The sequence below is a fragment of the Danio rerio genome, chromosome 8, assembly GCF_049306965.1.
Source record: "Danio rerio strain Tuebingen ecotype United States chromosome 8, GRCz12tu, whole genome shotgun sequence".
NCBI classification, from domain to species: Eukaryota; Metazoa; Chordata; class Actinopteri; order Cypriniformes; family Danionidae; genus Danio; species Danio rerio.
Window position 1 is genome coordinate 11,889,854 of NC_133183.1, and position 27,587 is coordinate 11,917,440.

The following is a 27,587-nucleotide window of genomic DNA, read 5'->3' on the forward strand; positions in this document are numbered from 1 at the left end:
TGCCACAGAGGAATGAACCGCCAACTTATCCAGCATTTGTTTTATGCAGCGGATGCCCTTTCAGCTGCAACTTTTGTATGTTGTAGTGCTGTACATAGTAATCTGCTAGTGTTTGCTTTGCTTTGGCTTTGTCAAGGTTATTTATTGCAATCTCCCAATTGCAACAGTGAAATACTGGGAAATCTCTGTAGACTGATGTAATTTCATGCCGTTCAGCCTTATAATCTTAAAATTGTGAGCAAAATCTCCTGTTTTGTCATCACTTTAGAAATTACCCACGAGAATCATTCAAATACTAGCTCTAAAGTGACATATTTGGGAATTAGTAACAGCTTCTCCTGTTCTGAGGTCAGCTGCAGATATGAATGAACGGCGGAAGAAAGTAGTTCCTCGCACAAAAGGATTTTTGAGACACTCCGTGTTTGATTTTCTTTTTTTATACACACAATTATGACATAGAACTGTTGTATAAATGCAATATCATTCTATTAGCAGTGCGATATGGCTGTATATTGTCACTGGTGGGGCACTAAGCCACTTGGCCTGCAGCCTTGAGCCAACACACGCCTCCCACCAGTACCAATATACAGCCATATCACAGTGCCTCTCATGTGATATTGCTTATATATTGATTATATTTTAGTTACACTCCCTATACTTTTTTTTATTTACATTTGAAAGCTGAAAACAAAAAAACACTCAAGACAGCCTAATAACAGCATAGCAACATCACAGCAACCACACAGAACACTAGAGCCCATCCGAGTCACCTAAGTAAACACTTTCGGTTTTATAGTACAGTAAAAAAACCCTACAATCAATTTTAAACATCTGTTGCATGTTTAATAGTGGTGAGAAATGTTCGACATCCCATTACTATGCACAGTGTGTGTTTGTTTGAAAGAACTGTGGGATCCAGCTCAGTGTTTGCTTCCAATGCTGCTCTTCCTGTGTTTCCAGGACTCTGCGGAGCGGCTCGGATCGGAATGTGCCTCTGAGAGCGACCCAGACTCTCTTTCTCATCAGAATCTGTCTCTACCTGTTCAAGTTTCTCTTCCCAAGGCTTCGCGAACGGCCTCCTTCGGCTACCCAGCATTCCTTTCTCTGTGACTCACACAACTCCCAGCAATGAAGCTGATCTCAGGCCAGTTCTTTTAAGTTAAAGGTCAGTGGCCGACAGCAAACCTTCGAAGCATTCCCGTCCATCTGCTCCGAGAGGACGCAGGAATCGATATCCCGACCTGCAATGGCAAACACACGCATGTTGACAAACCCCTTGTGATTCATCCTTTGGTAAATAGATGTGTAGTCAAGTTTGGACAAATATGAGGGCTTGGGACGAGCTTGAGTGCGTGTGTGTGTGTGTGTGTGTGTGTGTGTGTGTGTTCTCCTCCCTTAGCAAAAATTACTCACTGAAGTTTGAGTGACTTGAGAACTGCATTGGAGTCAGTTCCCATGCTGGAGAATGACTGCTGGTGGGTGGGATTCGTGCAGACTGGAGATATGCATTGGAATGAATAGGAATTTGAGTATTGGGGGTGTCATTTGTTGGAAGGGTTTGTCTGTTTCTGACAGTTGTTAGTTACATTTCTTGTATTTTATGGTGGAGATGTGAACATAACCTTTAAAGCAGCTCTGCAGAACCTGATTTTACCAATTTCAACATGTTTAAAATTCCAGGATCAAAATTCCTATTAACCAATCATATGTAAAGGCCATGTTCACAGTTTAGGTTTACATAAAGAGGCATGAACAACATTATAATTCATCTTGGTTGGTCGGGGTTAGAGGTAGTGATTAGATTTTTGGATAAAATGATAATATGAAAATATGTTGATCCATAATAGTTTTAATGACTCATTTCTATTAACTGATTCATTTTATCTTTGCCATTAAGACAGCACAGAATATTTTACTAAATGTTTTTCAAGACACTTAAAGGGAAATTTAAAGGCTTAACTAGGTAATTTGGGTTAACTAGGCAGGTTAGTGTAATTAGGCAAGTTATTGTATAACGATGGTTTGTTCTGTAGACTATCGAAAAAAAAATACAGCTTAAAGCGGCTAATAACTCAGTCCTTAAAATAGTGTTTAAAAAATTACAAACTGCTTTTATTCTAGCCGAAATAAAACAAATAAGACTTTCTCCAGAAGGAAAAATATTATCAGACATACTGTGAAAATTTCCTTGGTCTGTTAAACATCATTTGGGAAATATTTAAAAAAGAAAAAAGGGGAGGGCTAAAAATTCTGACTTCAACTGTACATTAGAGTACTGAGGACAAATCTGGAGCTTATCTAACAAAAAATAAACATAAAATTGTACTTATTTATGCTAAGCACTGTATGTGTGCATTTATTGGCATCCCAAAGTACCACCTCACAACAAGAAGGTTGTGTGTTCGAGTCCCGGCTGGATCAGTTGTCATTTGTGTGTGGAGTTTGCATGTTTTCTCTGTGTTCGCGTTGGTTAATAATCTAAATTGGCCGTAGTGAATGTGTGTGAATAAGCGTGTATGAATGTTTGCTTGTACTGGGTTGCAACTAGAAGGCCATCCACTGTGTAATACATATGCTGGATAAGTTGGCAGTTCATTCTGCTGTGGCAACCCCTGATGAATGAATTAATGAATAAATTAATGAAATTGGCTGTAGTGTATGAGTGTGTGTGTGTGAACAAGTTGGTGTTAGTGTGTCCCAGTACTAGGTTTCGGCTGGAAGGGCATCCACTGCGTAAAACATAAGCTGGAATAGGTGGCTGATCATTCCTTTATGGCAACCTATGAAATAGAGACTACGCAGAAGGATGAATATAAACCTATAAATTACCTTATATTTATAGCACAATGGAACAGGAGGTCATGATTGAACAATTTGCTGTTCCTAGTCCTCCAGGTATACTAACAAATATATATATATATATATATATATATATATATATATATATATATATATATATATATATATATATATATATATATATATATATATAAAAGAAAATATATAGGTTAAAAACTTTTTCATCACAACGAGGGAACCCAAAAAACAGTGCTGTGATTAAAGGCTAAAAAAACTTGAGCTTCACAAAATGAGAAGTGGTGATATAAAAATAGCAAAACCCTGAAAAATGCCCATTTTTCACCATCAAGGCAACAGTTAAAAAATTCAGTGAACTGCAATTGTTATGAATCAACCACAAAGAGCACGTGATTCTATTTTCCCAATGCACTTTCAGTAGAGGAAGTTCGAGAACAAGCACATTTTGTTAGACTTGACAATAATGCTTAACCCTAGAGCATGTAATAAGTAAACCAAGCTACATATAAAATGCAAGAAAGCAAGAGCATAACAACCCCCCTAAATTCATTTAAAAATAAATGCATAATATAATATAATATAATATAATATAATATAATATAATATAATATAATATAATATAATATAATATAATATAATATAATATAATATAATATAATGTAATATAATATAATTTGAAATATTATTATATAGTAGATAATAATTATATTATCATATATTATCATATATTATCATATATTATATTATATTATATTATATTATATTATATTATATTATATTATATTATATTATATTATTTTATATTATATTATATTATATTATATTATATTATATTATATTATATTATATTATATAGTAGTAATAATAATAGCTTTCCCAGAGATGGGTTGCGGCTGGAAGGGCATCCGCTGCGTAAAAACTTGCTGGATAAGTTGGCGGTTCATTCCGCTGTGGCGACCCCATATTAATAAAGGGACTAAGCCGACAAGAAAATGAATGAATGAATAAATAATAATAGCACAATACAAGTGATCGTACTAATATTATGGTATTTTAAATTATTAAATAAAAGCCTTTCTGACAAATGGGTAACACTCAGTGGTTTGAAAGAAATTGAAACTATATATATATATATATATATATATATATATATATATATATATATATATATATATATATATATATATATATATATATATATATATATATATATATATATTTAAAACAAGATAATCAGTATTTTGGTGCTGCACTGTGCACTACTCAAGTGATCCTTAAACAGACTCTTTTAATATGTCATAAAATATTTTAAATCTGATTCTAAGTATACTCTGAATAATTAAAAACAACCAACAATTAAAAACAAAGAAAATGAACCATGATGCATTTGAATGAAAAAACAGTTGTTATCACATATAATATCCAGCACAAATATTGCAAGCGCTTTCAGAATGTCAAGCACGTCAGCAATGTTCTCGAGGTTTCATCAGTTCAAAATGCAACCACTGTAAGTTTACAAACACAAACAGTTTCCCTTTGCAAATGTTGTAAGACCTCCTGCATACCATTGCCTTCCCATCAGCCCCTCCTCAGCCGGCTTCCAGTAAAGCCTCTCATCACTTCCTCATTCCTCATTTGGTGATCAGTCAGATATGGACAAGTGAACACTCGCAGCTCTTCCTCTTTTCCCGGCTCATACAGGTAGCTCCTTTATACAAATGAGACACTGAGTGCTTTAATGTGGTTGGGCCCACAGACTGCACGCTGCACTTTTTATTTTCAAATGAAGGGATTAATTGCAGCTTTGTAATGCGTCAGCTGTTCTTTGCTGTTGCGGGTACATCGTGATACCAATGTTTCAAGAAAACACACATCTTTGTTTTTATGTTAAACATCCTGAGAAGAGTTGAGCGCTCATATTGCAATAGTACATAAAGTTCATGTGTATGGGTTCAGTTGCATTTTAAAAGAGTGACGCATGATGTTGTACTTTTTCCCATATCAAATAAACCGATATTAATGGACTCATTTCATCTGATAGGTTTTTGAGGAGTGTTATTTTACCAGTTTGATCTTTTTATTCACAGTAATTTGTCTGTCACAATCTCCAGCGATCATAACTCCATAGATTGCTGGATCTCACTCACAATAACTCATGGACTACAATTCCGCCATTTCTGGACTACATTTTCATACATGCACTTCACCCTGAAACATATGCTTCCTCATCTAAACTGATTACATTCACACCACCTGAGGATTGTCAGAGACTGATTGCACACACTATTTAAGCCACACACTCACCCATTCAGTTTGTCGAGTCTTGTTATCTGTCACAGTGACATTACAATGCGGTTTCCTAGCCTTGTTTTCCCGTTTACTTACCTAGCCTTGTTTATTTAGTTATTCCTGTCTGCCGCCTGCCTTTCGACCTCTCGCTTGTTATATTGACTACGATTCTGGATTTGCCTGTATATATCGGTTTGCACCTGTGTTGACCTCTGCTAGCCTGACTTCGAATAAACCTGCATGTGGATCCAAACTCCAGTTGTATGTGTCACTTCCCCGTGGTTACAGTGTCGTTTCTGAATGAAATCAAATCTGACTTGCATTCATGTTGACACCAATCAATGCTTAATTTTGAAACAGAACAATCTTTTTTTAACTTTATTATCAGCTAATCGTTGCATCCCTATTAACGATTACAGCGCATTGTACAAATTTTCTACAAAACATATCCAAATGCTTTCGGCTGTCCGCACCACTCGCTAATGGTGACACGCTCCGCGCAACCTCTGCAGCTCATACTGAATTGAATAGATGCACGTCACTTCATAACTTTTGCGGCCGTTTTTAGAACGAACTGAATATATTTTTATGTCTTGGTCACACTGTTTGGAGGGCAAAAACAAATTGCCTCGGGGGCCGGGTTCGGCCCGCGGGCCGCCAATTGAATAGCCCTGTTCTAATCTGTAATCCACAATAATAACTCCTGTATAGTAGTCCCACAACATTCTGACACTTGGTGATGCTTGAATACCCTTTCAGAAAAGTCTGTGGCTGGGAATTACCTTTTTTCGGTGTATTATTATTACAGTGTAATGTTAATGTTGTTTTGGTGTGTTTACATAGATGAATATGGCCATGGTGTAAATGCACAGCACAGTTACGATCCTATCGCCGCATAATGTCATTATGATAACATGCTATCATTGCCTTCAGTGATTTCCTGAAGAGAAATACCAAAAAATAAATGCAACAGCAGTCCCGAACGATCTCATATGAAGCAAGAGATTGCGATGACATATGATGAGATGGGTCTGGCTGCAGACCTGGTGCAGTGCAATCTGGGCTGCATCCAATGCTTTTTAATGGGCTCACCTAACTCCACCCCTAACCCTACCCATCACAGTGACATCACTAGCTCCATTTGAGTGCATTGTGTCTGACATTGCATCGCTGAGTGATGCAGTCTCAGCTTGCATCATAAAGGCTGCATCTAGATACTATTGCATATGATGACGTGTGCAGGTGCTGTAGTGCTGTCCCATTACTAAGGGCTAAATTTTGAACCACTTCCCCTTAACACTCTGTTAGAATCAAGGGCCTAGTGCAGGTGTGGGAAAACTTGATCCTGGAGGGCCGGTGTCCTGCATAGCTTAGCTCCAACCCTATTCAAACAGACCTCCCGAGTGATTTTGAAGACACTGATTAGCATGTTCAGGTGTGTTTGACTAGTGTTGGAACAAAACTCTGCAGGGACACCGGCCCTGGAGGATCAAGTTTGCCCATTCCTGGCCTAGGGGAAGGGAGAGGGGTTCAAATATAGAATTGGGATTGGGCCCAAGTCTAGAATACATCAGCTCATCCATGAACATGATTTCCGCTGAAGCCCTTTATGACGTAAAGAAGATCACACATGGCGTCAACAAACTACGCATTTGTTTGTTGTGAATACACTCCCACTAATGGCATATGTTACATATTACGCCTTTAATTATCCAATGTTTTGAGACACTGTCCATGCAGGCTATGCGGGTTTGTGGAAAACAATATGCTCATGTATAAACCTTGCACATGATGAGATGGCATGAAGCCTTTGTGACAGAGTAGAGCTTTAAACAGGTTGTAATGAAGCCAAACATCCCTTACTGGCATCACGAGGCAAAGTGCACTAGGGCACCATTACTGCTTCCTGTCATATTGTGTTACAACACTGGACCATCTGAATCTGCACGAGGACGGCGTGTGGTACTGAATCATAATCACTCTATAACTAACACATCATTCTGTTTTTGTAAGACCCGCTGTGATAAGGCATGTGAACACAGCAGTCATGATCATGCAGTTGCAATATAAAAGTGTCATCCTTTTTTTAAAGTAAACAGCGTGATCGTTGGCAGCGCTGCCATTTGTTTTGGACTTTTGCCTGAACAGGTCTCTGAGTGAACGTGCACACTATTAAGTCGTCAGATCAGTGTGTTCCCTTTGCTCTGACGAATGGGTGTGTTTCTACATAATGCCTGGAAGATTTATACACTTGCACAATATTCTCATCAAACAAACTTCTGACGAGGTTTGCACCATAAACCACAACGTAAATCACTCTGCCGAGAATCACTATTGCCAACACCTTTAAGAACAATGTTGAGTGTAGAGTGAGGTAACTGTACTCTTCTGACCTCCATTTGTTGCAGCACAATGCGATCTTTACTCTGGAATTGCCGAAGGGCAATGCATCATACAAACATACACCAATAATAAATTATTATATATGCAAAATATAATATAATATAATATAATATAATATAATATAATATAATATAATATAGTATAATATAATATAATATAACATAATATAGACGCAGTGGCGCAGTAGGTAGTGCTATCACTTCACAGCAAGAAGGTTGCTGGTTTGAGCCTTGGCTGGGTCAGTTAGTGTTTCTGTGTGGAGTTTGCATGTTCTCCCTGCGTTTGCGTGGGTTTCCTCTGGGTGCTCCAGTTTCCCCCACAGTCCAAAGACATGTGGTACAGGTGATTTGGGTAGGCTAAATTGTCCCTAGTGTAAGAGTGTGTGTGGATGTTTCCCAGTACTGGGTTGCAGCTGAAAGGGTACCGCTGTGTAAAACATATGTTGGATAAGTTGGCGGTTCATTCCGCTTTGGTAACCCCAGATTAATAAAGGCCAAAAAAAGGAAATGAATGAAATTAATAATAATAATAATAATAATAATAATAATAATAATTATAATAATAATAATAATTATTATTATTATAACAGCTCAGGGATGTTTAAGGACATGTTTGTGCACTTTTAAAAGATTTTAGTTCTGTTTTTGAATAAAGGGTTGGAAATGAAAGCTTTTTTAAAATTTTGATTCATCGAATAATCAAAAATGAATAAATAAATAAAATATTCGACAGATTAATCGATTGTTAAAATAATCATTAGTTGCAGCCCTAAATATAATAATGTTGACATTCATGTTGCATGCAAACGCTGCATTTTGTCCAGAACTGAATGACTGTTAAAAAAGAAAAAGATTTTCCTGGTTGTGAAGTATATAGCACATCCTGTGTCAGCAGGATCACACACCATGGGTCTTTCTCTCTGGAGAAAAATCTGAGAAGTGGGACACTTCCGACTCCATTTGCTCTGCATTTAATATTATTTCCGCTTAATACAAACTAATGACACATTACAGTCCCATTTGTGTTTTTATCCTTCCGACGGGATGCAATGACCGCAGTTTTCTACTCTAGTGAAATTCATTTAAATATAGAAGTAAGAGGTTGTTTTTCCTCAGTTCCTCTGCTCTTCCAGGCAGAGCACTGCCGTTGTGACCCACTTCCTCTCTTCCATGACCCACTTCCTACACTTCCTCTCTGACCTGCCGCATGCATCTTAAGTGGGTCTCTTGTATAACTCAGATGCAGTCAGTGACTAACTCTCTCCTCAGTCTGTGGGAGGTGCAGACGGAGACTGCATGTCCTTGGCATGGACTTATTGTATTCACACTCCTTCTGGAAGGCGATATCAATGTGTCAGGCCTTGAGGCAGAACATGATGGCACTCATTGAGTAGAAAAAATTCCGTGTTAGTTTGGTTCATTTCATTGAGCGACTGAAGGTTTCATATTGATTCCAGATATATGTTATAATTGGATGCTGTGGAGCTTTGTATGCAGGATTGACTGGTAGAAACTGAATAAAAGAGCACACTGAGATGCAATAATGTTTTAGTTTAGGGTTATTATGTGGATTCTGAATGGTTACAATGAAGTAATTTAAAGAATGAATTGACTTTAAGAGCTGTTAATGTATAATTATGCATGTGGCGTCAATTTACATGCATTCATTGATGTACTGAGTTGAAATCTTATGTAAATAAATAGATTTTATTTATTTATTTAAATGATTTATTAATTATTTATTTATTTAGTTTAATTATTCAATTATTTATTAATTGATTTATTCATTAATTTATTTGCTTGTTATGCAAGTACTTGTAAAATATAAATATGTTGTATTGAGATGAAATCTCAAATAATTTTATTAATTAATTAAATATGTATTTATTTAAATTATACCTTAAAATATTAATAAAATTATTTATTTAAATAATTTTTATTTATGTTTTTTATTATTTATTTATTTACTTATGTATTTATATAAATTGTTTATTTATGTATTTATTTAAGTTATTTATTTATTAATTTAGATTATTTATTTATTTATTCATTCATTTTCTTGTCGGCTTAGTCCCTTTATTAATCCGGGGTCGCCACAGCGGAATGAACCGCTAACTTATCCAGCAAATTTTTATGCAGCGGATGCCCTTCCAGCCACAACCCATCTCTGGGAAACATCCACACACACATTCACTATGGACAATTTAGCCTACCCAATTCACCTGTACCGCATGTCTTTGGACTGTGGGGTAAACCGGAGCACCCTAAGGAAACCCACGCGAAGGCAAGGAGAACATGCAAACTCCACACAGAAACGCCAACTAAGCCGAGGTTTGAACCAGCGACCTTCTTGCTGTGAGGCGACAGCACTACCTACTGCGCCACTGCCTCGCCCTTATTTATTTATATATTTATTTATTTAAAATATTTATTTATTTATGTATTTATATAAATTATTTACTTATGTACATATTTATGGAAGTTATTTATGTATTTATTTATATATTTTTTTAATTGTTTATTTCTTTATTTGGTTATTTTATTTCTTTATTTTAATTTTTATATATTTTAATTATTCACAAATTTATTCATTTATTCATTCAGTTATATGCTTGTTATACAAATAGTTGTAAAATATAAATATGTTGTATTGAGTTCAAATCTTGTGTAAATAAATTGAAATCTTCCCAAAGATTGGTTGCAGCTGGAAGGGTATCCGCTGTGTAAAACATGTGCTGGATAAGTTGGTGGTTCATTACTCTGTAGCGATTCCAAATTAATAAAGGGACTAAGCCGAAAAAAAATGAATAATTTAATAATTAGATATTTTATGTAAATAAATAGATTTTTATTTATTTATTTATTTATTTATTTATTTATTTATTTATTTATTTATTTATTTATTTATGCATTTATTTTATTTAGTCATTCATTTTATTTATTAATTTATTTATTCATTCATCTATTAGCTTGTTAAAAATAATACAAATATATATATATATTGTGTTTATAATTAATTTTTTATTTAATTAATTTTTTTTTTACATTTTCTTTGTTTCTAAATTTTTTTTACTGAAAATAATAAATACATACAAAATGTAAATTTGACCCACATAAGAATAAACATGTTGCCATAGCAATTAACAATTTTTATAATTAAAATGAACATATTAACAAAAATATAAATCACATAATAACAACTTCAATTAAAAAAAACCTATTAAAAAGTATAAACATTTAAGCTAAGATATTAATAAATACTAAAAAATAATTAAATACTAATACTAATAATTGAGCCAAATCCATCAGTCACACAACCAATGATTGTTTATGAGGCTTATCCTTTCAGTTATAACTCGCTTTTGACAAAACATAAATAGCCTATGTATAACCATGAGCGACACAGTGTCTCAGTGGTTAGCACTGTCACCTTACAGCAAGAAGGTTGCTGGTTCGATTCCCAGCTGGGCCAGTTGGCATTTCTGTGTAAAGTCTTTATAAAAATATATTTTTAGCAAGATGCTAATGGTCTAATCCAAATCAATTATCTATGCTTAGCTAAGCTAAAAGTGCTTCCACCAGACCCGGAGATTATCTGAATGGATTCAAAAATGGTAAAACTTGACTGTCTAACTTTAGCGGAGTCAAACTAAGTTAAATATTCCTTCAAACACAGATAAACTCCTGATAGGTCTGCTTTAAACGCAGGTGTAAACGATTGTCGGATGAGACGGATGAGTGGATGAATGAGTTTACTCGGCTCCTGGATTTGTGTTTGAAACCCTCCCGCTTTGAGACCCCCTAATTAAAGCACTTCCTTTGAGTTCTATTCAGTTTGCATGTTCTCCTTGTGTTGGCGTGGGTTTCCTCCAGTTGCTCTGGTTTCCCTCACAGTACAAAAACATGCGCTATAGGTGAATTGGGTAAGCTAAATTGACCGTAGTGTATGTGTGTGAATGAATGTATATGGATGTTTCCCAGTATTGGGTTGCAGCTGGGATGGCAACCCCTATGTAAAACATATGCTGAAATAGTTGGTGGTTCATTCCGCTGTGGTGACCCCTGATGATTAAAGGAGCTAAGCTGAATGAATGTATAACCATGTATATTACTGACCCATTTAATTTAGGTTAGTGTATCATCCACATTCATTTTATAGCTCAATAACCTCCCTAAATGTCAACAACTGTCACATTTGCAACTTTTATTTCTTTATAGTATCTCCTAATTTATATATGAGCGAGCTCTAGCATTCCTCTCCGGATGGGTTTTGAAGTGCTTATGTGGAGTTTTACGCTTACAACTTCCCTTCCGAGAAGAGTGACATACATGCTGCTGAAGCAGGATATTGTCTTTCAAGTCTTCCTGTCTCAGTCTGCTGACCAATGAGACCGAAGTGACGGGTGCATGCACTTGATAACCCGACTCTGAAGAACTAACAACACACACACACAGAAGAGCCACAAACACAGGGGAATTAGAGGGAAAATAAAGCAGCATTCCACAGATGCCATGACTTCCTGAAGGCTATGGGCCGTGTGACCTTTCATCTGTTTGTTTCATGTGTGTGTTTGTGAGTGTGTTCGGCTCTGAATGAACTCAAAGGAAGTGCTTTAATAAGGGGGTTATTCTTCAAGCGGGAGGGTCTCAAACATAAACCCAGGAGCCGAGTGAACTCATTCACACCATGTTGCACTCAGAGTGGTTTACACCTGGTTTTAAAGCGGACATATTATGAGCTTATCTCTGTTGGTAAAACAGAGTTTTACCATTCTTGAATCCATTCAGCTGATCTCCGGGTCGGGTGGGAGCACTATTAGCTTAGCTTAGCATAGATCATTAAATCAGATTAGACCATTAGCATCTTGCAAAAAAAAAATTATATATTTTTTTAAAGAGTGTCAATATTTTTAATTTAAATCTTGACTCTTCTGAAATTACATTGTGAACTATGAAAATGGAATAAAACATTGCTTTTTCTCTTGGTTAATGTTTAGAAACTATATATTCTCATTCCATTGCGACAATCTAGAATTGTGCTGCTGATATCATAAGACGTTGCTGCATGGTAATTTAATTTGTAATTTAATTTTCCATTGGTCCTAGTACATGACGTAACTACAGAAAATCGAGCTTTAAAATAAGAAAATTATCAAAACTTTGTTTTTTTTTTTTGAGTAAGATGCTAATGGTCTAATTTAATTTAATGATCTATGCTAAGCTAAGCTTAAGATAAGAGATCAGCTGAGTGGATTCAAAAAAATAGTATAACTGTTTAACACAGGGTAAGTTTTAAATGAGACTCATTCATTCCTTCATTCAGTCATTAATTCTCTTTTTGGCTTAGTATCTTTATTTATAAGGGGTTGCCATGGTAGAATGAACCGCCAATTTATCCAGCATATGTTTCACACAGTGGATGTCTTTCCAGCCGCAACCCAGAACCCATACACACTCACATTCACATACATACTGTACACTTTTTGACACTAGTAAGTCAATTTAACTTACTAATTCACCTACAGCGCATATCTTTGAAACCTACACAAACAGGGAGAACATGCAAACTCCATACAGAAATACCAACTGACCCAGCCGGGGCTTGAACCAGTGACCTTTTTGATGTGAGGCGAAAGCTAACCACTGAGCCATCATGTTGCCCACCTAACATGAACCTATTTTCCAAAACAAAAAGAAACAAACAAACAAAAAAAAAAAACCTGACGCTTTCCTTTAACCTATAATTGGATCACAGTGCATCTCCCTATGCAGGAAACGTAAAATTGGAAAACCCAATAATTTTGTTTTGTTAAGCCTTTTTTCTGCAACCACCTGAAAAATGCGTTCATGTAGAAAATCTAGGAATATTATGTATTGCAATTATTATATATTGGATGTTTCCACCCATAGTGCCACTAGCAGTCACCGTTTCTGTTTACCTGCTGTTCTGTTTTTGGATGTACGAACATTTGTCTCCAAAGACACCTGACATTGAACCAGGGACATTTCTAGAAATTAGTTTTTACCCTAGGCAAGGTTACTATCATTAATGTTAATCGCTATATATATATATATATATATATATATATATATATATATATATATATATATATATATATATATATATATATATATATATATATATATATATATATATATATATATATATATATATATATATATWTATATATATATATATATATATATATATATATATATATWTATATATATATATATATATATATATATATATATATATATATATATATATATATATATATATATATATATATATATATATATATATATTTATTTATATATATATAATGTTTCCCATCTGAATGCGCTTGTTCATTTGCTATACGACTTTTAGCATTATCGCTGTTTTTAATCCCAAAAACCTTCACCATCAGTATTTATAAACACACATAATATGGATTTGTATAGTCAGGTTGCACTCTTTTAGCAGTAATATGCTAGTTGATGTGTTTGATTAGCTTCACTTTAGCTTTATCAACTTTAGCTTTTGAATGTGCTTGTAAGCATGCAGTAGCTACGGCTTATGTTAGCATTGTCTCTGTTTTTAATCCCAAAAACCTTCACCATCAGCATTCATAAACACACATGCACTTGTACAGTCAGGTTAGAAGTAATGCTAGTCGATGAGTTTAATCAACTTCACTTTAACTTTATTAATTTTAGATTTTAAATGCTTGTTAGCATGCTGTAAGGCTATTGTTAGCATTGTTTCTGTTTTTAATCCCAAAACCTTAACCATCAGTATTCATGAACACACATAATTGATTAGTATAGCAGTAATAGTCGATTGTCTAATCAGCTTCACTTTAGCTTTTGAATGTGCTTGTTAGCATGCAGAACGGCTATTAGCATTGTCTCTGTTTTTAATCCCAAAAACTTTCACCCTCAGTACTCAAACACATTATATGCACTTGTACTGTCAGGTTGCGGTCTTAGCATGCAGTAATAGGCTAGTCGATGAGTTTAATCAACTAAACTCCACAAATAAGTAATAGATATTTTCACTAAACGTTCATAAACTTCCGGATTCAATCCAAAAGTCTCATATTCTCCATCAGTGTCCATCTCTGGTTTGCACATGCAAAGTTTTAATTCGCTATTGGTCATTTCTGACATTTTGATTCACTTGTTTTGATGTTTTTAGAGCAGGGATCAAACACTTGAACCAGCTAATCAAGCTCTTTGTAGGTATACTAGAAACTTCCAGGTGTGTTGAAGGAAGATTAAGCCAAACTATGCAGGACATCGGCCCTCCAGGATCGAGTGTTGGCACCCCTATTTTAAAGTGTCAGAATTCCGATTAAAGGCTCCACTCTCTTTTTGAAATTGGAGCTCATTTGCATTTAAAGGAACATTAAAAAAAACGTAGATTTTGTTTAGACACAAATAGAGGCAAATTTCACAGGCTATAAATAGTTTGTCCACTAATATTCATTTTGGTTGATCAGATCCCAAGAAAAGGGAGACAATTACATTTTTTTTTCTTCAAACCAATCAAAAACAATTGTATATGGCAAATTCCCATTTCATTACATAACGCGCACAAACATAACACTTCCCTATCAGCTTTGTGCAATTAAACCCTGATAAACTAATTTTGCTGTATGAAGGTTGAGGTCGTTCGTGTCTTTTAGGGGCCCTTGTTAAATAACAATAGCACAAGCTATTTGAGTCCACAGTTCTAGGAATCACGAACAGCGTTTTCTTTTCCGTCTATAGTTCACAGGAAGTATCATTTCCAAGTTTCCACTAAGGATGTTTGTGTAAGTGCTTTGCCTTAGGTATGTTTACTTTTCGGTTACGCATCTGCAGCTGTTGTTATTTTTAACCTGTTTTATTATTAACCGTTCTATTTATAGAAACGCTGGTAAATGTTTCATGCAAGTCTTAATTCCTAATTTGTAATTCATTTGTAATATATTTTGATTAGCTTCTATAATCATAAGATAATTAATTGCAATGCTTATTTTTCCTTATTTATAGTACATGCCATATAAAATAGAATAAAAATCAAGTAATTAATTTTTGTTATTATTTGTAATCATGCTTTTTACATATAATATAATATAATATAATATAATATAATATAATATAATATAATATAATATAATATAATATAATATAATATAATATAATATAATATAACATAATATAATATAATATAATATAATATAATGTAATATAATACAACATAATCTAACATAATATAATATAATATAATATAATATAATATAATATAATATAATATAATATAATATAATATAATGTAATATAATATAATATAATATAATATAATATAATATAATATAATATAATATAATATAATATAATATAATATAATATAATATAATATAATATAATATAATATAATATATGTGATAATGGCCAAAGTCATGATCTCTGCACAAATACCATAAACCAAAATGAAATGCAGTCAATATTTGCCAAAGATTAGGGTTGAAATATTTTCAATGCTATGATATATGGATGAATGCTTCCATCTAGTGGTCACAGTGGCGAACTGCGAAATTACATTACTACGTGACATAGCATAATCTGTGTTATCTGGGTTGCTCTGTTGTCCTTTTTAATGCTCTGTATAACGTTGTTCTGTATATTATAGCTAAGATTTGCTTCTTTGAGATGTCATGGACCCCAAGTTTTATTATAATCATGAGAGGGACTAAAATTTAAAGACTATCTATAGTTTCTTGTAAAAAAAAAAAAAAAAAAAAAAACAGTTTAGACTGTGAAGAATTTGTTTTGGATACCCCACCCCCCCCACCCCCAACACTTACTACAGTACAACATTTATTGGTTTGTTTACATATATGTTTTTTATGTAATTTATTTTAATTAATTCATAATAAATAATACTTTATTCTTTATTCATTCATTCATTCATTCATTTTAATTTTGGCTTGGTCCCTTTATTAATCTGGGGTCGTCACAGTGGAATAAACCGCCAACATATCCAGCATATGTTTTACGCAGTGGATGCCCTTCCAGATGCAATAACCAATAAACACCCATACACACCTATCCACACACATACACTTCGGACAACTTAGCTTACCCAATTCACCTTTACAGCATGTCTTTAGCACACGGGGAGAACATGCAAATTCCACACAGAAATGCCAACTGACCCAGCCGAGGCTCAAACCAGCGACCTTCCTGCAGTGAGGCGATCGGGCTACCCACCACGCCACCTTGATGCCCCATTTTTAATTCAGTTAAATTAAATTTAAATATTTTTTATTTACTCGCATGAGATAAAAAATGACTTAGCAACTTTTTAAAAATATAATATATACATATTTGTACTGAACCACCAGTTAGTGCACTAACCACTAATTGGTGGTTCATTCCACTGTGGCGACTCCTGATTAGTCAAGGACTAAACTGAAGGGTAGTGAGTAAGTTTCAAATTAATCAATAGTTATTTTAATGACTTGAAATTATGTAAAACAACATTAATTATTAATTAAAGTCAATGAATTATTGCAGTATTTCATTTTCTAAATGATTATAATTCTATATTATTATTTGATGTGATTACACATGATCGTAATAAATAATAAAAACGCATATTAAATGAATTTAAGTATAAAAATTATTAAAAATGCTCATTGTGTAAATGTAAGCTATTTGTTATTATTATTTTATTTTTTGCTATATGTTATATATTTTCTTCAAACATTTCAGCTGCCCTCTTTGCTCTTCCTTTCGACCACCTGGAGCCCTTTGCATTTTAAGCCATGTACATGCTTACAAACATTATTACAAGTAAACATCATTAAAGAGAATGTAAGTGTCGTTCAGAACAAAGTAGGTCTAAATGGCATAAAGTCTAATAAAACTCAAAACCCATTGGTCTGTTCCACTGCACCTGTTCCTCATTTCAGCCAATCACAGCGCGACCTCACGCACCTCCAAGATGGCGACGTCCATCCAGAACTGCTGTAGGCACATTCTGTGTTGACAAAATACGCGTGATAACTAAGCAAAACAAAGCAAGACACATGCGGCGATTCACATCAAAAGATCGTTTTCGCTGTTAAATATCAGCACATGTCGTTTGACGGCGTGGTTGTCAATTTCATGGCTGTTTGAGAGTGAAATTGGGCGTCCTCTCGCCATGGCCACCGACAACAGGATTCATTTCTGGAGGAAAAACCCGAAGGTTCCCGGAAGGTACATTTAATCATTTATTTTAGCTGCTAGAGTGGTCATTAGTAAACTATGTAATGGTTAATATATGTAAAAGATGCTGCTTTGTTTACTATTCGATATGAAAGTGTGTCTCTTGTGTATGTTTTGACGGTATGCTTGAAATCCCAGACGAGTTTAGCATATGTAGGTTATCAAATCTGTTTTAACAGTTAAAACTGACATTGTTTCAGCGAATTATGAAAACTATGATCATATGATAGCGAATGTTTATATCAGTGTTCTTAAAAGTTCATCATGTTCACCCAAGTTACTACCAAAATACCTTATTGTTACTACAGTGGGTTTGTTTTGAATGGTCATTAACTTCAGCAGCTAAACACGTCTTACACTGCGTGATCTGGTATTGATTTGTTGTTAAATACCAATTATAATATCCGTAAACATCATAAAATGCTAGTTGTTTATTAAAATGTTTTGTTTATTTAATGTTTATGGTAAATAAAACAACTACCTGTTACTGCAGTGTTTTAATTGTTTTCTAAGCCTTGCTTTAGTTAATTTTTTTTTAATCGAGGTAAAGTTTTATATTTACACATTCCTTTAGTAACAACTTGTGACATGCTCAGTATATTGTTTACTCTAAAGCATTTTGAATATTTGGCTTGAAATCACATGTAAATATGAGTTCAAAACAACATTAGCACTGTTTATTTGACTGTAAACAATGTTGTACTTTGGTAGTCATTGTCTGCTATTACGATTTTACTATTTAGAATTTACAAACAATATTTTTCGGAAATTATATTATTAAGGAGAAACTCTGAATATAAAACCTACTTAAACTCAATTGTATTTTTAATAGTCTTAAAGCTGGCCACTTTGTCCTCGTGGGCCTTTTGTTTAGTCTGCACAGAGATCGCTGAGTCTGCTTCGTTGCAGGTTGCCTGGATTTTCATGGTCACAGACAGAATCAGTTCATCTGACTGTGAATGCGAGCCTGTGATGACTGGACGGTTTTCTGTAGATCAGATATTATATTCTGGCATTGCATAATGTTGCTAAAGAGGAACTTTCAGGCAGTCAGTTTGCAGATTTGCTGCTGCTAGTGTGGATGTACAGAAGTTAAAAGTAACTTTTTTGTTTTCTTTTTGAAAGTTAATATTTGCCATTTGAGTTCATTTGCAGGTTGTTGTTTTTTATACTTTTAAAGGGACATGTTCATTTCTAACCATGGTAAAAATACCATGTTTGCTAGTGTAATATTTTTATAAAGATTTTAGCGAAAAGGTTTTTTAAGAATCAAAACATAAGTCTAATACTACTAAGCCTGTCACTATGAGTCGTTATTGTTCCTATATATTGTCATAGAAGTTATTGCAACAAGTGATATTATTGTCATTTTAAGACAATTTTTTTTTTGCCTGTTTATATAATGATTCTACAACAGGATTTACACTGGCATAAACACATTCAAGGCACAAAAACCACATGTGAATGTCATTTTATGCTTTGTTGTTATTCATTAATCATAACTTTTCTGTAAGTGTACTACAGAGTTTACTTTGACGCCTCTTCAAAACCGGTAGTAGTTTTTTGGAAAAATTTGAAAATTCACCTTTTCTTGACCTGTTGGTAAAAAAAGTTCCCTGAACTCGCTGACACCTTGAACGAAGATGAGATGACAGAAGCTGCATAATCTGCTCAAATTGTTAAGCCATTAATTTTTATGTAAACATGATGGACAGTGTGACTGGCCTAAAATTATTCAGGTTGATATATTGATTATAGTGACAGGCCTAAATACAACTTTGTTTTGCTTGTTATGTACATTAGAATGTGTTCTGATTCATTTCATAAGCAAAAATAATGAATGAAATATACATTTTTTCAATTAAATTGAAATTGAAAAAAAAATTTGAATAGCACATGTCTCAATAATCATTGTTTCAAAGAAGTTACAGAAGGTGCACATTATTGGATTACAATTAAATTCGGAAAAGTTTAGGTCATTAGTTACCATAGCTTTATTGGTTACTAAAAGCTAGGACTAGCTTTTAACAGTTACATTTCAATAAAGTTTAAGACAACCACTAAAATGTCATAGTGTAACAATTGTTTATGTAGCAAAATGTATTGTCAGGATATATTTATGACAAGAATCATCTGATAAAGAAACGTTTGATTTTAAGAAACACATTTGAACCTCAATATAGTAAACTAATTAATTACACTGCCACTATCCTTAAAAAATCAAGTTTTGGCATCCAGATGTTTAATTTAGGACTGCACCATATTTCCTGTGATATGAATCTAGTTTCATCAGATGATTTAATTTGCTCTATTTATAAAAAGGTTATTTAGATAGATGAGGATGATAAAGTCTTTTACAGTATGTTGAAATTATAATAAATTACAAGCATACTGTAGATCAATACAACAGAGCAAATATAACGGTTAAATAAACAGTGCTTTATGGTTTTTTTGGAGAGTCTAACAGTATTCAGATACAGAAATTGAACAATCAAAAATAAAATAACATGGTCATCATTGTATAAACAGTTTTGAATTATAATATGTAATGAATAATCTAATCCTTCAATACTGGATACACACATGCCCTAGTTTAATTATTTAAAATTTAATGAAATTAAGCAAGATCAGTTATTCTTTTATATGTTTTATATAGGTAAGTTCATACAACAACAGTTTTATAACAGTTGTGCTGCTTATTGTTTTTTGGAGGCTACGTTTTATTTTGTGACCAAACAGTATAGACAGAAAGTGAAGTAAATAGGAACTGCCAAAATACAGTATAAAATGGTATTTTAAAAAAATGTTTTATTGTGTTTTTTCTGAATGAAATTATTGGTTTCTTTATATAAAAAAGGTCTTGTTGTGTGATTTTTTTTGTTTATTTTATTATTTTTTTTAAATGATAATTAAAGAATATTTTCCTCTTTATTATTATTGTGTTTGTACTTTAACTGGATTAGGCCTATCATGGATAAATAAATGCCACTGAGAAATGAAACAGCGCAGTGTTTCTCTGAGATGCACAAAAGTTCTGTTCTTTCTACTGAAAACTTTCTTAAATTTTACTCATGGTCTGAGTTTTTTTTCCCCTGTTGAACTCAAAGGTGGATATTTTGAAGAATGTTGGTAAACTGTAGCCATTGACATCCATATGGTAGGTGAAATATAGATATTGGCCAACATTCTTCAAAATATTTACAATGTTAAGAAATATCCGTTAATTAAGAGGCTTCATATTTTGTGGTTCAAATGGTGTTTATTTATAATTGTGAATTGCATTATGGTAGTTTTATCTCTGTTCTGTCAACTTGATGTTGAAAATTCAGCTTTGCAGTTTAACAAGTGACTTTTGTTAACATGTTAGTAGTTTGAGACAATTATTGTTTAAGAAATAATGTATAGAGAATTAAGTCTGTAAAACAACAGAAAATAGTATTCATGCAGAACATTAGCAGGTCATTGTTCTGTAATCTTCAACACAATCGCAGACAATATAACACTTCAAATGATAAAAAATGCCAACAAAAGTCACTTTTTTAAACTTTTCAACATCAAAAGCTTGTGGAGGAAATATCGAGATCCTATAATGTAATTCAAAAGCATAAATAAATGAAAAAAAATGAATGATAAAAAAATGTTATTTTACAAATATTTTAACTGTGTACTTTTTTATTTAAAAGAAAAAAAATAAAGACAAACATGTTAATAACATGTAAAATGCCAGCAAAAGATGACAATTTATTTTTTTTGTTACTTTTCATTCTTTATAACAACACCAAAAAACAACTAATTACAAAACACTCAAACTTATACACTACCGGTCAAAAGTTTGGGGTCAGTTTTTTTTTCATGTTTTTTTTGAAGAAAATTATTCTGTTTATCAAGGCAGCATTTATTACATGTAAAATAAAAAAAGGTAAATTATTAAATAGTTATTAAAATTTTTAATAACTGCTATCCTATTGTACATAGTTTCAAATGAAATTATTACTCCAGTCATTATTGCTTTTATTACTATTACCATTACTACTACTACTACTACTACTTATAATAATAATAATAATAATAATAATAATAATAATAATAATAATAATGACAACAATAATAATAATATTAGAGTGATTTCTGAAAGATTGTGTGACTGAAGACTGGAGTAATGAAGCTGAAAATTCATCTTTAAAATCACTAGAATAAATTAAGTTATAAGCTACTTTAAAACAGTTAATTTATAAATAACATTTCACAATTTTACAATTTGTACTGTATTTTTGATTAAATAAAAAATGAGCTTTTTTTAAAACATTTAAAAATCAAACTGAGCCCAAACTTTTGATCGGTAGTGTATGTGGTAGCAGCTTACAGAAGAAAAAACAAAATTAGCAAGGAAAATAAAGACAAAAAATAAAAAATAAAAAAATAATTTTTTTAAAAAAATATATTTACATATATAATTATTTATATATAATTATATATATAATTATATATTTATATATTTATATATATATATATATATATATATATATATATATATATATATATATATATATATATATATATATATATATATATATATATATATATATATACCTGCTGTACACACACATACATACATACATATAAAAGTTGTACTAAAAAATAAAATCAATTAAGTTCAATAATTAAAAAGTAAATAAATACAGGCCTTCTATTACAAAAAAAACATGTCCAATGATGACACATTTTCCATACTTTTAATGGATAATAAAAAAAGTCCCTGATGGTTTTGAATCATCTGAAATAATTGGTGCATTATAAGCAGAGCACAAAGAAGATTATGTTGGAAATAGATGGAATTCCCCTCGCTTTTGCGAAATATGATCTGAAGCGCCCATTATTGTTTGGGTGTGGTTGTGATCCCAGACTGTTTGAGTTGCTAGTTCAGGTGAATCTGCAGCAGTTGGAGGTCGTAGAGAGGGTGTGATCCTCCTGTAACACGAGAGGTGTGGCCACTTTCACACCATTTATCTCTTTCAGCAGAAGGGACAGAGCATGCAAAACTGATACTGTGTGCCTCCAGACAACCTTGGTGTCTTCTCTGTGAAATCACATGATGAGACTGTGTTGAAGAGAGATTCACAAAAGTCTTTAGACAGAGCGTGTCTTCAGAACCCTTGACTTTTTTTTTTCCTTTTAAAGGAAAATTGTGCCCACATTTACTCTTAGCCTTTACTTGTTTTAAATCGTTATGAGTTTCTTTCTTTCGTTAAATACCAAAGAAGATATTTAGATAAATGTTGGAAACCGCTAAACATTGAATTCCATGGTATTTATTTTTTCTACTATAAAAAAATGGATGTGGTGATTTTTATAGATTTTGGTTGCACGATTATAGTCTGAGGAATAATCATGGTTTCACCATTATCACGATTATTATGAATTCATTAATTAAAAAAAATTACAAGTTTAGAAAATCACAAGAAAACTGCTTATATTTTAAAGTGTTATTTATTGCTGCTCAGTAACCAAAATATACATCACCAAATTATAATAAAAAAACAAACAATAGTCTAGTTTCTCTTTTTGGACTTAAAAAAACTTTTTTTTTTAACTTATTTTTATTTTAAACAATTTTACACTGAAAATAAATGACAGAATAATGAATCAATCAATAAATGAATAAATAAAAAGTTTTATTTGTCTAAAACTAAGCTATAAGCTTAAGTATTTTATTGAACTTTTATTATCATCTGTGTTCATATACATACACAATAATTTTAATATAAATTTAATAAATTGGTTAATGGTTGCATTCCTGCTATGGAAGTCAATGGTTTTAAGCTTTTTTTTAAGTATCTTCTTTTGTATTCAAGTGAGAAAGAAAGAAAGAAAGAAACTCAATAAGGTTTAAAACTAGGGTAACATTAGGAAAAAGTGACATTGCGATGGTTACTATATATATATATATATATATATATATATATATATATATATATATATATATATATATATATATATATATATATAGTGATATGAACACAATTTCACCAGCTGACTTAAATAGCTCAAATAGAAAAGAATTCATCATATATTGATTGGGATGATTTTGTAGGACAGATAACTTGCATAAATAAAACTGAAGAGTCTAACTGTCACAGGCACAGGAATTAATTATTCAAAGGTAAATAAAAACACTGCACAGTCTTTATTGTATAAAAATACAATGAAGAAGAAAGAAAGAAACTCACAACAATTTGAAACTAAGACGATATTGGAAAACTGACATCATGTTTTGTTTTTCTGTGAATATACAATGTGATATGAATATAATTTCAGACTTGAATAGCTCAATTTGGAAAGATTTCATAATTTTATATTGTTTACAGTGATTTTTTTTTTGGACGGATAATCTGCAAAAATCAAACACAGAGTTTTCTGGAGAGTCTAACTGTATTCAGGTACAGAAATTAATTAGTTATTCAAATGTAAAATAAATAACACTGCATAGTCTTCATTTGTATAAAAAAAATAACTACAGTTTATCTTTGACAAAACTACAAATGTTCTAAATTCTTATACACAAATGATTTAGATACACTTGAAATCTCACAGTCATAGGCCTTACAAACAAAGCAAACCAAAAACTTCCCCGCTATTGCTATACTATATTTCTACACTCTTTAGCTTAAATTCTTATACACAAATTATTTAAATACAGTTGAAGGCATAGTAGGCCTTATAAACAAAGCAAACAAAAAAACTTCCCGTGTATTGCTTTATTTCTACACTCTATAGTTTAAACTTCACAAAGACTCCTTCAACGACTGTGGTTTTTGGTCCACTAAAATCTCCACTCATACAGCGCTCAGCATAATTGAGTACACCCCATTTAGAAGATCAATATTTGTATCTATTTCTCAGTGAATTTGCATTTTGGTGCATTTAAACAAAACAGATTTATCAAATAGATTTATTTGTTAAAATATGTTTTAGTCACCAAACATATTGAAAAAAAAGATAATTCATTTAAATTCATCCACAATAGCATTCTTTTGTTTCTTTTGATTTTTACTCTTAAATTGTTGTATTTAATATTTTTCTATAACATATAAATTTGGCTGTACTAATTTTTGGACCATTATCATAACTTATTTTGTTAGAGAAGCTCCAGAGATTTTTGAGGGGTGTACTCATGCTGAGCACTGTAATTCCTAATAAACAAAATTGAACAAAACTAAAGCTGAACTTAAACCGACATTGCAGATCCTGCGATGTGACTGTTGTGTATTTGCACATTGCGATATCGATGCTGAAACGATATATTGTGCTACAATACCTATTTATATTTACCTGAAGGAGACTAAATAGTGAGCAAATTTACGTTTTTGGGTGAACTACCACTTTAATGCCATGATATTAAAATTAAAGTGTCACCAGGAAATATGTTAGAATTTTTATCAAATATTAACATTAAGTATAATTTCTAATTTATTTATTAGTTCAGTTTTTAATTGTATATTTTTAATTGTATATTTAATAATGGAATGTTTTTGGCATGAAAATAATCTGACCTAGAGTTAGATAAAAATATGGGATCTAACATTAAAATTCCTCTAAGGAGAAATTATTCATTATATTGACAGTTTCCCCACTTTGTTAGCTTTTGTATGTAGATTTTGGTGCGCAAAAGTCCTCTGTGTGTGTATTTAACACTCCACGTCTAAGATAACACTACCCTCCGGCAAACTGCTCGCTTGCTCAAACGCTCCTTGTTCACAGCTCCAATATTAAATGCAAATGCAAGCAGCTTGCTTACATATCTGCAAGTAATTTACCTTTTATTTTCCGAGTCGCATAAAAATTGATGAGCCGTGTTTCAGCCGCATTGTGCTTTAGGGAGTTACTCTGTGGTCCCATTTGCACATAATGCATCTAGTATTGTGTGGATTTCAACAGAAATAATCTTGTAGCAACAATACTGTTAATTTTCCTTTCAAAAATACGACCACACCTATGCCCCTGTGTTGCCCATAAAAAATTCTGCTTAGCACTGCAGTGTTTGGACCTATCTAGCTATTATGCCGTATATTGCACAGTAACTCACCATAGCCTCTAATATTGTGGAGATTTATATTTATGTTGTTGTAATGTGGTGGACCCGGCAGTGTGCTTGGCTTTAATTTGAGATGTTTTTTTTTTTGGCTGTCACTAAGCACCAAGTCTGTCCTCCTGCTCTGGAATTTTTTTTTTTTAAAAGTTATTTTAAAACTTCCAATTTATTTTGGAGGTCTCCAATAGTAGACGTTCATTTGTCCATGGTCAAAAAGTGCTTTTATTTGCCCATAAACTTACAAACTATTGTAAGTTTAAACTATTTTAATTTAGTGTATATTTTTATGTATGTAAGAGGACATTTTTTATTCAGAAAATATATTAAGGGAAGTGTTTTAAAAGGGAGGAATCTTTAAATGTGTATCACTGAATAAATTGAAAGATCTTATGTGATCTGTTATCAGCATTGTTGTTTTTTATTTTGTATAATGCTGGTTTGTTGAATAACTGTTACGATTGTAAATTATGTAAATTATGTATGTTACTAATGTTGCCATATAGTCAATGCTGCTGATATGGAATAAATAAATAAATAAATAAATAAATAAATAAAAAAAAAATAAAATTGAATACATTTTTTTAAATGGTTTCATAAATAAATATATTTAATAAATTAAATAATAAAATAAAATAAATTAAGTAATATAAAAAAATAAGATACATTAAACTACATAAAATAAATAAATAAATAAATAAATAAGTAAAATAAACTTAAGTTAAATTAAATTAATTAAATAAAATAATTTTATTTTCCAGTGATGGGTTGCAGCTGGAAGGGCATCCACTGCGTAAAACATATGCTGTATAAGTTGGCAATATACTCTGCTGTGGCGACCCCAAATTAATAAAGGGGGCTAAGCCGAAAAGAAAATGAATGAATAAAGAATTTTAAATTAATAAATAAATAAAACAAAATTATTTAAATAAAATAAAGAAAAATAAATTAAATACAATTAAATAAATTACATAAATTACATGAATAAAAAAAGCAATTAATAAATAAATAATTCATAAATAAAATAAACTTTACACATAAATATTCCTAGCAAATCTAATAAATGTTGGAGACATACTTGTTACATAAATGCACTAAATCGCACTTCAGCAGTGTTTATTTGAGAGCGCACAAGAAGATCTGCGCTTGAGCAGCGTATATTTGAGGGTTCATGTATATTGTGTTTTCTATCATACGCTAGTTCTCATTTTAAATATAGCCATGACATTAAATCAGTTTTGCTGTCCTTACTTGCTTTGTAACTCAAACTACAAGGGCATTATAACGTTTAGTGTTTGATATTCTCATTCCTGACTTTATAAAACTGACCAGAATATTCATCAGAAGTGTGTCATATTATAGATTCTATAAGAATGTCAGACGCACAGTTATGAGGGTTTTATGACATGCTTGACATTCTTATTCCTGACACTCTTTATTTTATGATGACCACAATACTCCTCAGAAGTGTATCATATTCTAGATTCTATAAGAAAGTCAAGCATATGGGTTTTGAAGGACATGATTGTAACTTCATAAATATTGAGATGCATGACAAGGCTAAAATGATTCAAGATCACGCAGCCCTTTTTATGATTCTGTAGAGCACACATCAGCTTTTCTTTCTCTTAGCTTACAGCCAGTATATGGAGCACAGCACCCTCCTCTGGACCCGCGGAGACACCGTCCGTAAGTCCGGCCAGATGTCCACTGTCTGTGTGCTAGTCAATACATGTTTTTTTTTTAAC

The 27,587-nt window shown here is 32.3% G+C and overlaps 1 protein-coding gene across 4 annotated transcripts in view; it reads left to right on the plus strand.

Annotated features, from left to right (window-relative positions):
- Positions 1-17,478: 17,478 nt before the first annotated feature.
- Positions 17,479-27,587, plus strand: part of tbc1d22b (TBC1 domain family, member 22B) — a 112,001-nt gene continuing 101,892 nt past the window's right edge. For 2 of the 4 annotated variants that reach the window (XR_012384105.1, XM_009303776.5), the window contains exons 1-2: positions 17,479-17,744; positions 27,472-27,528. Coding sequence is in view for 2 of the 4 variants with exons in the window: in XM_009303776.5 (XP_009302051.1) it covers positions 17,689-17,744; positions 27,472-27,528 (113 nt within the window). In the remaining 2 variants the exon portion in view is untranslated. The remainder of the gene's footprint in view (positions 17,745-27,471; positions 27,529-27,587) is intronic. The other 2 variants (XR_012384106.1, XM_068223100.2) reach the window with 1 other exon arrangement.